Below are 13327 nucleotides of genomic sequence, written 5' to 3' on the forward strand. Positions count from 1 at the left end.
ACTATTCCTCCCACAGACACCAATGATGCGGCACCATTCCTCCCATAGACACTAACAATGGGGAGGCCATTCTCAATTTGAAAACCAACAATGGGGAACTATTCCTTCCACAAAAAACAATAATGGGGCACAGTTTGCTCTCACCAACACCATGGCATTTTCTAACGCCACTGGTGACAGTCTGGCACCTCTAAAGCTTCAAGGCCAATAAACTAGCCCTTTGTTTATAAAGTGTGGAGACCCCTGCTTTAGTTCTGCTTATAATACCTTTAACAGTTACAGAGGCAGATGTTTTTTGGTCTCCGCAGACACAGCTGTATATTCCCGCATCATTTTCATTGACATCTAAAATGACAAGTTCTGCCACCGAGCCATCTTGTCTCAAAACATGCTTCTCCGATTGAGGAAGAACTTTTTTCTCTTTTTCCCATTGCACGGGTACGTTGGGTTTGCTAAGCTCACAGTGGAGGATGACTTTATCACCTTCTGTTGTGCTCTCATCCTTGAGCCCATGCTTGAAGTGGACAGGCAGTGCTAAGTAACGTGGAAGGTAAGGTGTAAATATGCAGGTTCTAAACTGTGAACGACTTACTGTACATAACATGTAACATTCTTTCAAACCTTAAAACTTAACAACACCGAATCACATTAAAACATACAAAAAAAACAAAAAATACCGAAACCATTTCAACACGTGCCTTTTGGTTTGTCTTTTATATTTTTGCTTATCGGGAACTCATTTTTGGTCAATAGCATACATTATCATAGACATGATATACCAATTAATGCAGAGATGTGTGATATTGCAAGTCAGCAATTAGAATTCTAGCCAAAATTCTGCTGAAGGTTCCTCAAGCCTGGACAGGATGCTGAACTTGTTCTAGTAGCCAGGTATTCCGTGTGTCTAAAATATTGCTGCTTATTCTTAACTCCTGAGCTTTAGCTGTTGTTGGCATAGGAGGCACTTGTGTCAAGGCTCCAAAAATGATCTGCTAGTTCAAAGCTTTAACTGATTCCTTATTTCACGTTATCTTGCCCACATTATTCTGCATCCTTCACTGTAATTGTAATGTTTACTTTCATGTATTGAGCAAGTGCAAGTCACACTAAATACCTAGTGATCCTTCTAGTCTTCTGTGGTAGCCATAATCAAGTCCCCCCTCCCCCTTTTGTTTGTGAGGCTGTTGTCCATTAGGCAGTTGATAGATGATGGCAACCATGGGTTGCAGACATGAAAATCGAATCAGTGTTGATGGGAGAATCCCTCCCGTGGAGCTATTGTGTTCTCCCAACAGGGGGGCGCAGGGAGCCATCCCTGCCAGGAGAACACAGCGATTATTGCTAGCGCCTATAACGGGCAATAATCACATGTAAGAATCCCAACATGTTTGTTGTACCCAAGTTGATTGATGGATTGACACAATCCACACAGGATTGATACAATCATCCTGCTCATAGATGGTTCGAATCTCGTCTGGCCCCTGCCGAACCGACCGAGATTCAAACCATCTATGGCCGGCTTTAGTCAACCTGTGACATCTTAGCCTGATATGCCCCCCATTAAGCCCGGCAAGTCCTCACTGACAGATAAGCAGTCACGCTGTCAATAACTCCTTGGATTTGCAACCTCATTTGGAGTCTCATCCCCTCAACCTCAGAGGTCAGGCATGAAAAGGGTGTATAGTGGTCATGTGATCACAACTAAAAACTTTGCTAATATGGTTTTATATGGTAATGGGTGTACAACGACTGTAAAAAGCAAAATATGTGCTGTTGGTTTGATGGGTACATAGAAATAGAAAGCCAAGCAGGACAAACACAACAGAAATGAAATAAATAAAAAAACTGTAAGGCCGCGTACACACGGGCGGATTGTCTGCCCAACTAAGTTCGTCAGACAATCCGACAGACAGTCCGTTCAACTTTTGAATGAACGGACTTGACCACACACGATGAACAGACAGTCCGCTGAAAGCTTGCGCGATGACGTGTACAGCACGTACGACGGGACTAGAAAAACGACGTCCAATACACTGCAATGCAACCTTCGGCCGTGTAAATCCTTTCTGAGCATGCGCCATACTTAGTCCGTCCAACTTGCCTACACACGAGCGGACTGTCCGCTGAAACCAAGTTTGGACGGACAAAACCAAGTTTGGACGGACAAAATTACGGAAATTCCGAAAGACTAAGGCCGCGTACACACGGGCGGATTGTCTGGCCAACTTAGTCCGCTGAACCGTGTTTCAGCGGACAATCCGCTTGTGTGTGGGCTTCAGCTGACTTTTTCAGCGGACAGTCTGACGGACTAAGTCTTTCGGAATTTCCGTAATTTTGTCCGTCCAAACTTCGTTTTGTCCGTCCAAACTTGGTTTCAGCGGACAGTCCGCTCGTGTGTAGGCAAGTTGGACGGACTAAGTATGGCGCATGCTCAGAAAGTATTTACACGGCCGAAGGTTGCATTGCAGTGTATTGGACGTCGTTTTTCTAGTCCCGTCGTACGTGCTGTACACGCCATCGCGCAAGCTTTCAGCGGACTGTCTGTTCATCGTGTGTTGTCAAGTCCGTTCATTCAAATGTTGGACGGACTGTCTGTCGGATTGTCTGACGAACTTAGTTGGGCAGACAATCCGCCCGTGTGTACGCGGCCTAAGTCAGTCAGACTGTCCGCTGAAAAAGTCAGCTGAAGCCCACACACGAGCGGATTGTCCGCTGAAACACGGTTCAGCGGACTAAGTTGGGCAGACAATCCGCCCGTGTGTACGCGGCCTAAGGCCGCGTACACACGGGCGGATTGTCTGCCCAACTAAGTTCGTCAGACAATCCGACAGACAGTCCGTTCAACTTTTGAATGAACGGACTTGACCACACACGATGAACAGACAGTCCGCTGAAAACTTGCGCGATGACGTGTACAGCACGTACGTCAGGACTAGAAAAACGACGTCCAATACACTGCAATGCAACCTTCGGCCGTGTAAATCCTTTCTGAGCATGCGCCATACTTAGTCCGTCCAACTTTCCTACACACGAGCGGACCAAGTTTGGACGGACAAAACCAAGTTTGGACGGACAAAATTACGGAAATTCCGAAAAACAAAGTCCGTCAGACTGTCCGCTGAAAAAGTCCGCTGAAGCCCACACACGAGCGGATTGTCCGCTGAAACACGGTTCAGCGGACTAAGTTGGGCAGACAATCCGCCCGTGTGTACGCGGCCTAAGAGTACATTGTGCATCATGGGAATCAGTGTGGCACAAAGATCGTAGCAAGAATGTAAAAGATCGTTAAATATTAAGAATGGTAAAATTTTTACCATGCACTAAAAGTACTGCTCTGGAGTGCTCCTCTCCGCATACACATGAGTATTCTCCAGTGTCTTCTAGCTCCAAATTGCGTATTAAGAGCTCCACCATTGCTCCGTCCTGTCTCATGTCATACTTGTGACTTGGCTGGAGCACCTTGTCTCCTCTTCTCCACTCAATGGCCACTGGAGGCTTGGTCAGCTCTCCATGCAGAGTCACCGAAGAGCCCTCCTTGCCTTCTATATTCTTCAACTCCTCTTTGAAAAGAACAGGCTTGGCTAAAGACATCAGATAAGAAGTTAACTGAAATACGCACTTTAATAAAAATGTGAGTTATAACTCTTTCTTCAAAGACCTGTCTTGTTCTAAAGATAATATCTGTACATATATTGAAGCATTAACTTTAAATAGTAAAGAAAAATAGACCGGGGGTTTACCATTGACTTTTACACTTGCTGTGGTTTCTTGCTCTCCACATGTACAGGTGTAATTTCCTTCATCTTTAAATTCGAGATTCCGGATGGTCAGTTCAGCCATTGTGTCTTTTAAGATCATCTTATGTTTATCACTTTGTTTCAAGTAGTGATGGCCGAACGGTTCGCCCGGCGGTCGTTTCGCGGCGAATTTCCGACTTTCGCCGTCCGCGGGTTCGAACGCCTTTTTCCGTCGTTCGCCCCGGCGGACTTACGTGTTTAATGTATACAAGAACTTTAACCTTTCGTGACACGTTTATCATGTGTTACAGGACAACCAATTGAGACATGACAGCTCATGGACACTTGGACATTCCCCCTAACCTATAAATACACCCGATCCGGTGGCCATTTTACATTCTTTCTTCTGTCACTGTAGGGAAAGGATCCTGTGTGGAGTAGGGACAGAGAAAACGCTAGCTATTTGGTACACAAAAGTTCTTTTCAGGACTGGTATAGGTGTTAGGTCAGCAGCCTGAGTTTCTTTTGTCAGTTTAGATAAAGGGACAGAGCGCTGTATGCTGCTATTTTAGGGACAGCTCAGCCAGATTAGTCTTTCTTCATCATCATCATCATCATCATCATCATTAGCTGTTACTATCAGGTCCACAAAAGAGCTGTTCCAGCTAATCGTTCCAGCCTACTCTTTTTTGCCAATTTGTATAGGGACAGGCAGGAAGCAGTGTGTCAGGCAGTGAGGATAATTTTAAAGACTTGCTGTTACTATTAGTTCCACAAAGGTTCTTTTCAGGACTGGTATCAGTGGTACGGTAATAGGCTTGTACACGTATAATATTCTTTCTTCCAAATATAGAAAGAATATTATACTTGACTGCTGCCCTTCTGCTGCAGTCTGCTAATCATTCACAACTCACTTGTTCCACAAAGCTCTTTATCAGGACTGGTAACTTGGTCTGTCTAGGGTGCTACGGTACATAGGCTTGGGTGCGGTACAGTCTGCTGTTCTGTAAGGACCGCTATCGGTCCACAATAGATAGGGTTGCCGTGCACTACTGCTGACCGCTGCCCTATACTGCAGCAGTCCTTCAGCGGTATAGGGACTGACGCACAGTCTGCTAAACACTAATACACAACCTGCTTGGTCCACAAAAGTTCTTATAAGGACTGGTAACTTGGTATAGGGTGCTACGGTACATAGGCCTGAGTGCGTTACAGTCTGCTGTTCTGTAAGGACCGCTATCGGTCCACAATACATAGGGTTGACGTGCACTACTGCTGACCGCTGCCCTATACTGCAGCAGTCCTTCAGCGGTATAGGGACTGACGCACAGTCTGCTAAACACTAACACACAACCTGCTTGGTCCACAAAAGTTCTTATAAGGACTGGTAACTTGGTATAGGGTGCTACGGTACATAGGCCTGAGTGCAGTACAGTCTGCTGTTCTGTAAGGACTGCTATCGGTCCACAATACATAGGGTTGCCGTGCACTACTGCTGACCGCTGCCCTATACTGCAGCAGTCCTTCAGCGGTATAGGGACTGACGCACAGTCTGCTAAACACTAATACACAACCTGCTTGGTCCACAAAAGTTCTTATAAGGACTGGTAACTTGGTATAGGGTGCTACGGTACATAGGCCTGAGTGCGTTACAGTCTGCTGTTCTGTAAGGACCGCTATCGGTCCACAATACATAGGGTTGCCGTGCACTACTGCTGACCGCTGCCCTATACTGCAGCAGTCCTTCAGCGGTATAGGGACTGACGCACAGTCTGCTAAACACTAACACACAACCTGCTTGGTCCACAAAAGTTCTTATAAGGACTGGTAACTTGGTATAGGGTGCTACGGTACATAGGCCTGAGTGCGTTACAGTCTGCTGTTCTGTAAGGACCGCTATCGGTCCACAATACATAGGGTTGCCGTGCACTACTGCTGACCGCTGCCCTATACTGCAGCAGTCCTTCAGCGGTATAGGGACTGACGCACAGTCTGCTAAACACTAACACACAACCTGCTTGGTCCACAAAAGTTCTTATAAGGACTGGTAACTTGGTATAGGGTGCTACGGTACATAGGCCTGAGTGCGTTACAGTCTGCTGTTCTGTAAGGACCGCTATCGGTCCACAATACATAGGGTTGCCGTGCACTACTGCTGACCGCTGCCCTATACTGCAGCAGTCCTTCATTGGTATAGGGACTGACGTACAGTCTGCTAATCACTAACACACAACCTGCTTGGTCCACAAAAGTTCTTATAAGGACTGGTAACTTGGTATAGGGTGCTACGGTACATAGGCCTGAGTGCGTTACAGTCTGCTGTTCTGTAAGGACCGCTATCGGTCCACAATACATAGGGTTGCCGTGCACTACTGCTGACCGCTGCCCTATACTGCAGCAGTCCTTCAGCGGTATAGGGACTGACGCACAGTCTGCTAAACACTAACACACAACCTGCTTGGTCCACAAAAGTTCTTATAAGGACTGGTAACTTGGTATAGGGTGCTACGGTACATAGGCCTGAGTGCGTTACAGTCTGCTGTTCTGTAAGGACCGCTATCGGTCCACAATACATAGGGTTGCCGTGCACTACTGCTGACCGCTGCCCTATACTGCAGCAGTCCTTCAGCGGTATAGGGACTGACGTACAGTCTGCTAATCACTAACACACAACCTGCTTGGTCCACAAAAGTTCTTATAAGGACTGGTAACTTGGTATAGGGTGCTACGGTACATAGGCCTGAGTGCGTTACAGTCTGCTGTTCTGTAAGGACCGCTATCGGTCCACAATACATAGGGTTGCCGTGCACTACTGCTGACCGCTGCCCTATACTGCAGCAGTCCTTCAGCGGTATAGGGACTGACGCACAGTCTGCTAAACACTAACACACAACCTGCTTGGTCCACAAAAGTTCTTATAAGGACTGGTAACTTGGTATAGGGTGCTACGGTACATAGGCCTGAGTGCAGTACAGTCTGCTGTTCTGTAAGGACCGCTATCGGTCCACAATACATAGGGTTGCCGTGCACTACTGCTGACCGCTGCCCTATACTGCAGCAGTCCTTCATTGGTATAGGGACTGACGTACAGTCTGCTAATCACTAACACACAACCTGCTTGGTCCACAAAAGTTCTTATAAGGACTGGTAACTTGGTATAGGGTGCTACGGTACATAGGCCTGAGTGCGTTACAGTCTGCTGTTCTGTAAGGACCGCTATCGGTCCACAATACATAGGGTTGCCGTGCACTACTGCTGACCGCTGCCCTATACTGCAGCAGTCCTTCATTGGTATAGGGACTGACGTACAGTCTGCTAATCACTAACACACAACCTGCTTGGTCCACAAAAGTTCTTATAAGGACTGGTAACTTGGTATAGGGTGCTACGGTACATAGGCCTGAGTGCGTTACAGTCTGCTGTTCTGTAAGGACCGCTATCGGTCCACAATACATAGGGTTGCCGTGCACTACTGCTGACCGCTGCCCTATACTGCAGCAGTCCTTCAGCGGTATAGGGACTGACGCACAGTCTGCTAAACACTAACACACAACCTGCTTGGTCCACAAAAGTTCTTATAAGGACTGGTAACTTGGTATAGGGTGCTACGGTACATAGGCCTGAGTGCAGTACAGTCTGCTGTTCTGTAAGGACCGCTATCGGTCCACAATACATAGGGTTGCCGTGCACTACTGCTGACCGCTGCCCTATACTGCAGCAGTCCTTCATTGGTATAGGGACTGACGTACAGTCTGCTAATCACTAACACACAACCTGCTTGGTCCACAAAAGTTCTTATAAGGACTGGTAACTTGGTATAGGGTGCTACGGTACATAGGCCTGAGTGCGTTACAGTCTGCTGTTCTGTAAGGACCGCTATCGGTCCACAATACATAGGGTTGCCGTGCACTACTGCTGACCGCTGCCCTATACTGCAGCAGTCCTTCATTGGTATAGGGACTGACGTACAGTCTGCTAATCACTAACACACAACCTGCTTGGTCCACAAAAGTTTTTATAAGGACTGGTAACTTGGTATAGGGTGCTACGGTACATAGGCCTGAGTGCAGTACAGTCTGCTGTTCTGTAAGGACCGCTATCGGTCCACAATACATAGGGTTGACGTGCACTACTGCTGACCGCTGCCCTATACTGCAGCAGTCCTTCATTGGTATAGGGACTGACGTACAGTCTGCTAATCACTAACACACAACCTGCTTGGTCCACAAAAGTTCTTATAAGGACTGGTAACTTGGTATAGGGTGCTACGGTACATAGGCCTGAGTGCAGTACAGTCTGCTGTTCTGTAAGGACCGCTATCGGTCCACAATACATAGGGTTGCCGTGCACTACTGCTGACCGCTGCCCTATACTGCAGCAGTCCTTCATTGGTATAGGGACTGACGTACAGTCTGCTAATCACTAACACACAACCTGCTTGGTCCACAAAAGTTTTTATAAGGACTGGTAACTTGGTATAGGGTGCTACGGTACATAGGCCTGAGTGCAGTACAGTCTGCTGTTCTGTAAGGACCGCTATCGGTCCACAATACATAGGGTTGACGTGCACTACTGCTGACCGCTGCCCTATACTGCAGCAGTCCTTCAGCGGTATAGGGACTAAGAGTTTTGTCACAGGGTGATTTAAAAAATGACAGGCAGAGGAAGAGGCAGGCCCTTCCGCAGGGGTGGTAGGGGTAGGGCAGGAGCAACAGCCTTGAGCCAAAGTGGGAAGTTGCAGAAGGTGCGTTCAATTACTTTAAAGGACGCACCAGACTTGGTTGAGTGGCTCACTCAGCCTTATTCTTCTGCACCCTCCTCATCCTCTCGATCTGCACCCTCTTCTTCACTCTCTGCTATGTGCACCCCCAAAGACACTACCACCAACAACACCACCACCACCACATACCTTCCGCTTGAGTGCAAATGGGGGCCTTCATGCTCCAGTGTTTTAATAGGGACCCCCGTATAAAAAGCATGAGGGTCAAGGACCAGTACTGGGTGGCAACGTACTTAGATCCCCGGTACAAACACAAAATGGCGGAAATGTTACCGCCGTCGCAGAGGGCTGTCAGAATGCAGCACTTCCAGGCCTTGCTTCGAGAAATGCTGCATTCTGCTTTTGCGTGCGCTGGCAGAGGAGCAATTCCCACTCCCAGAGAAGGATTTGCGGGTACCAATCCAACAGCGCCTGCAAGAAGAGGCCGGTTTGAAGATGTGTTGGTGACTTCGGATATGAGGTCATTCTTTCAGCCGACCCATCGACAGGTGTCATCCGGATCCAGCATCAGGGAACGCCTAGACCGTCAGGTGTCCGACTACATTGGGTTAACGGCCGATGTGGACGCTCTGAGGAGTGATGAACCCCTAGACTACTGGGTGGGCAGGCTTGACCTCTGGCCAGAGCTTGCCCAATTTGCAATCGAACTGTTGGCTTGCCCCTCATCCAGTGTCCTGTCCGAAAGGACGTTCAGCGCAGCAGGGGGGATTGTGACCGATAAGCGTACTCGCCTAGCTCACGACAGTGTTAACTACCTCACATTTCTAAAAATGAATGAGGCATGGATCTCGGAGGAATTCAACACATGTGATCAGTAGACCATGTATATGTCTATAAACAATTTTTGGAATCAAGCACACAGACCTTCTTAATTCATTTGGCTCACTTCCCTGACCCAAAAAAGCACACCGTACTATATGCCCCTACCCTCCTCTTTGAAGAGGTTGAGCGGTGTCATATTTCTACTGGGGCTGCTTATTATGAGGGGTTCCCACCATCCCTGTGCTGTGCTGACTTCCTCCTGGGTGTTCTTATTATGAGGGGCTCCCACCATCCCTGTGCTGTGCTGACTTCCTCCTGGGGGTTCTTATTATGAGGGGCTCCCACCATCCCTGTGCTGTGCTGACTTCCTCCTGGGGGTTCTTATTATGAGGGGATCACACCATCCCTGTGCTGTGCTGACTTCCTCCTGGGGCTGCTTACGGTGCTGCTGTCAGCGCTGTATGTCACGGAGCTGCTGTCAGCGCTGTATGTCACGGAGCTGCTGTCAGCGCTGTATGTCACGGAGCTGCTGTCAGCGCTGTATGTCACGGAGCTGCTGTCAGCGCTGTATGTCACGGAGCTGCTGTCAGCGCTGTATGTCACGGAGCTGCTGTCAGCGCTGTATGTCACGGAGCTGCTGTCAGCGCTGTATGTCACGGTGCTGCTGTCAGCGCTGTATGTCACGGAGCTGCTGTCAGCGCTGTATGTCACGGAGCTGCTGTCAGTGCTGTATGTCACGGAGCTGCTGTCAGCGCTGTATGTCACGGAGCTGCTGTCAGCGCTGTATGTCACGGAGCTGCTGTCAGCGCTGTATGTCACGGTGCTGCTGTCAGCGCTGTATGTCACGGAGCTGCTGTCAGCGCTGTATGTCACGGAGCTGCTGTCAGTGCTGTATGTCACGGAGCTGCTGTCAGCGCTGTATGTCACGGAGCTGCTGTCAGCGCTGTATGTCACGGAGCTGCTGTCAGCGCTGTATGTCACGGTGCTGCTGTCAGCGCTGTATGTCACGGAGCTGCTGTCAGCGCTGTATGTCACGGAGCTGCTGTCAGCGCTGTATGTCACGGAGCTGCTGTCAGCGCTGTATGTCACGGAGCTGCTGTCAGCGCTGTATGTCACGGAGCTGCTGTCAGCGCTGTATGTCACGGTGCTGATGTCAGTGCTCTGTATTACGGTGCTGCTGTCAGTGCTCTGTATCTCCTGCACCCTCTTGTTTGCCTACCCTGGTCCCTGACCTTCCCTCTCCTCCATTGCCTTCATTAGCTCCATAGTCCTGAATTGTCAGAACAATTTCCCAAATAAAAAAAAAATGCTTGTAGTTATCGATCCCAAATTCACCTCATACATGTATTATGCTATTGTCCAGGTGGTGGGACTACGTGCTACCCCCTAATAATTACCCCGTGGCCGCAAATTCGACCTAAAGGTTTGCGAAATTCGCCTCCCATTGAAGTCAATGGAGCCCGCGGCGAACGGTCGTTTTCGCGAACGTTTGTGCCCGTTCGCGTTTCGCGTTCGCGAAACGTCCCGTCGGAAGTTCGTCCATCACTAGTTTCAAGGCCGTTTGACCTTTCTTCCAAACAACGGCGGTGGCTGGTTTAGAAAGCTCACAGCAGAGAGTGAGATTTTCTCCTTCCATGGATTCTTTGTCAACCAGTTTTTCTTTAAAGAAGGTTGGAAGAGCTAATGCATGTCAAGAATGTAAAAGACCATTGGTTAGGGTTTTGGTTGAATTCGTAGAAGAAGCAGTAGTTTCTGACTCAAAACAAGAGTTGGATGGACTGCCCCACCCAAACGAAAATTTGTATTCATAATGAGTTTAAAACCTTGTAACCTATCTATAAGTAGCCAGTTAAAAAAGATAAAACAAAACCTATCCAGTAAATGTATCCAGAAAAATAGACATCACTATCAAACAAGCTACTTATCCTTAGCTACAACGCTTCTACTCAATGTCCTTAACAGTTATTTTCTCATCCCATGCCCAACCTACAAACTGGAGGACTAGGTTACAGCTTTTTGTATGTGTCATTACCAGAGGCATAACTAGAACCTTCAGGCCTCTGGTGCAAGAAACCATGAAGGGCCCCCCTTACCCACCATTTCCGGGGCCCTTTCCATGGGTCCCGGGGCCCTTTACACTGATTCACCTGGAAGCAAAGCCTCACCTGAGGGCTCTGGCCACTATCCTGAGCTCATCTGGGAACACACAGGACTCTACAGCCTGGCAGGTGCCTGGCACAGCTCCAGCATTCTCCCTGGGGCTCATACCCTGGTCAAAGCTCTCTATCCTCCCAGAAATCGCAGACTACCAGTGGACACAGAGACCCAATGGCCCCCTTCCAGCCTTCTTGGGGCCCCCCATGGTGATGGAACACCTCAAGTGTGACCTTTGTGACCCTGGTAGTTCTGCCACTGGTCATTACTGGAGATTTTCATGGTGGGTAACCCTACTAATAGCTATGTAACTATTGCCATGTAACTTTATGGCGTACACTCTTATAAAATATTTTAGGTATAGAAAAGCCCATGCCTACATAAGAGGTAAATAAATAAGTCACAAACAAAAATTATTTCACTTAATTTACCATTCACAGTCAAAGTGGCTGTGGTTTCCTGGTCTCCACAAATGCAGGTGTAACTCCCAGCATCATTTTCATTTAGATTGTTAATTATTAATTCAGCAAGGGGCCCTTCCTGCCTTTTGGTGTACTTGACACCAGCTTTTAAAGTCTGGCTCCCTTTTCTCCATTCTATAGTGGCATCAGGTTTGGTGAGTTCACATCGAAGGACGACGTTTTCCCCTTCTGTAGCCTTTGCATCCTTAAGCTCTTCTTTGAATAATGGAGGTAAAGCTAAAGACGGTAGAAGACATTTAGTATCTTCTCATCCAACAAGAGTTCGATAACCAAAGACTAAAATCAGTTACAATAGACAAACCCCAAATTAAGGAATTTTCAGTGGTAGTGACCGCACAGGAAAATAATGCAGCGTACACACGATCCGAGTTTTAGTCGGAAAAATCTTGGATGGTTTTTCCGACGGAATTCCGCTCACACAAAAGTTCTCTGAACTTTCGACCGTCAAGAACGCAGTGACGTACAACACTACGAGGAGCCGAGAAAATAAAGTTCAATGCTTCCGAACATTCATCGAATTGTTTCCGAGCATGCGTAGGCATTTTGCGCCTCGGAATTGCTACAGACGATCGGAAATTTCTGATTGGAACTTTTTCTGTCGGAAAAATAGAGAACCTGCTCTCAATCTTTTGCTGATGGGAATTCTGCCAGCAAAAGTCCGAGGGAGCATACACACGGTCGCAATTTCCGACCAAAACCTCACATCGGACTTTTGCTGGTGGAATTTCCGATCATGTGTGCGGCGTACTAAAGTTAACTACATTTTTTTTTATATAATAAAGAGAGTCAATAAAGTTGTTCATTTTTATTTTCACGCACGCTGAAGAAAAAGAAAGAAGAATGAGAAAGACTATAAATTGTTTGCCATCTACAAGCATAAATAGTTGTTCCTTAATCTAATTTTGTTTTTTATTGCAATCTATAAAGATTACAAGCCTTAAAAATAAGTATTAAAATGTATTTAGGTTGAAAAAAGAAAAAACGAATATGATTTAAGAAAAATGCAATGATGCAATCAGAGAGTCAATAATCTTGTTTATTTTTTATTTTGAATGCTGAAGAAATAGAAGACTGAGAAAGGCCATAAATTGTATGATAGGTACAAGCATATATAATTTTTCTTAAATCTAATTTTGTTTTCTATTGTAATTTATAAAGAGTACAAGCCTTAAAAATAAGTATTAAAAATGTATATAATTTGAAAAAAGAATAAAAATAATGTGATTTTTTTTAAAAACGCGATGATGCAATCAGAGAGTCAATAATGTTGTTTGTTTTTTATTTTAACGCACGCTGAAGAAATCAAAAGAAGACTGAGAAAGACTATAAGTTGTTTGTGATCTACAAGCATATATAATTTTTCTTAAATCTAATTTTGTGTTTTTTTTTTTATTGCAATTTATAAAGATTAC

The 13327-nt window shown here is 46.7% G+C and overlaps 1 protein-coding gene across 20 annotated transcripts in view; it reads right to left on the reverse strand.

Annotated features, from left to right (window-relative positions):
* OBSCN (obscurin, cytoskeletal calmodulin and titin-interacting RhoGEF) overlaps positions 1 to 13327 on the reverse strand; it is a 705115-nt gene that overhangs the window by 442578 nt on the left and 249210 nt on the right. For 17 of the 20 annotated variants that reach the window (XM_077490622.1, XM_077490628.1, XM_077490621.1 and 14 more), the window contains one exon: positions 268 to 534. The exons of 2 other annotated variants lie outside the window; for them this stretch is intronic. In XM_077490622.1, the coding sequence (XP_077346748.1) occupies positions 268 to 534 (267 nt within the window). Of the gene's footprint in view, positions 1 to 267; positions 535 to 3314; positions 3582 to 3740; positions 3895 to 10846; positions 10960 to 11864; positions 12132 to 13327 lie in introns of all 20 variants that reach the window. One more of the 20 variants, XM_077490633.1, reaches the window with a different exon arrangement.

The sequence above is a fragment of the Lithobates pipiens genome, unplaced genomic scaffold, assembly GCF_037356315.1.
Source record: "Lithobates pipiens isolate NorthernLeopardFrog02 unplaced genomic scaffold, aLitPip1_a1.2 Scaffold_19, whole genome shotgun sequence".
NCBI lineage: Eukaryota > Metazoa > Chordata > Amphibia > Anura > Ranidae > Lithobates > Lithobates pipiens.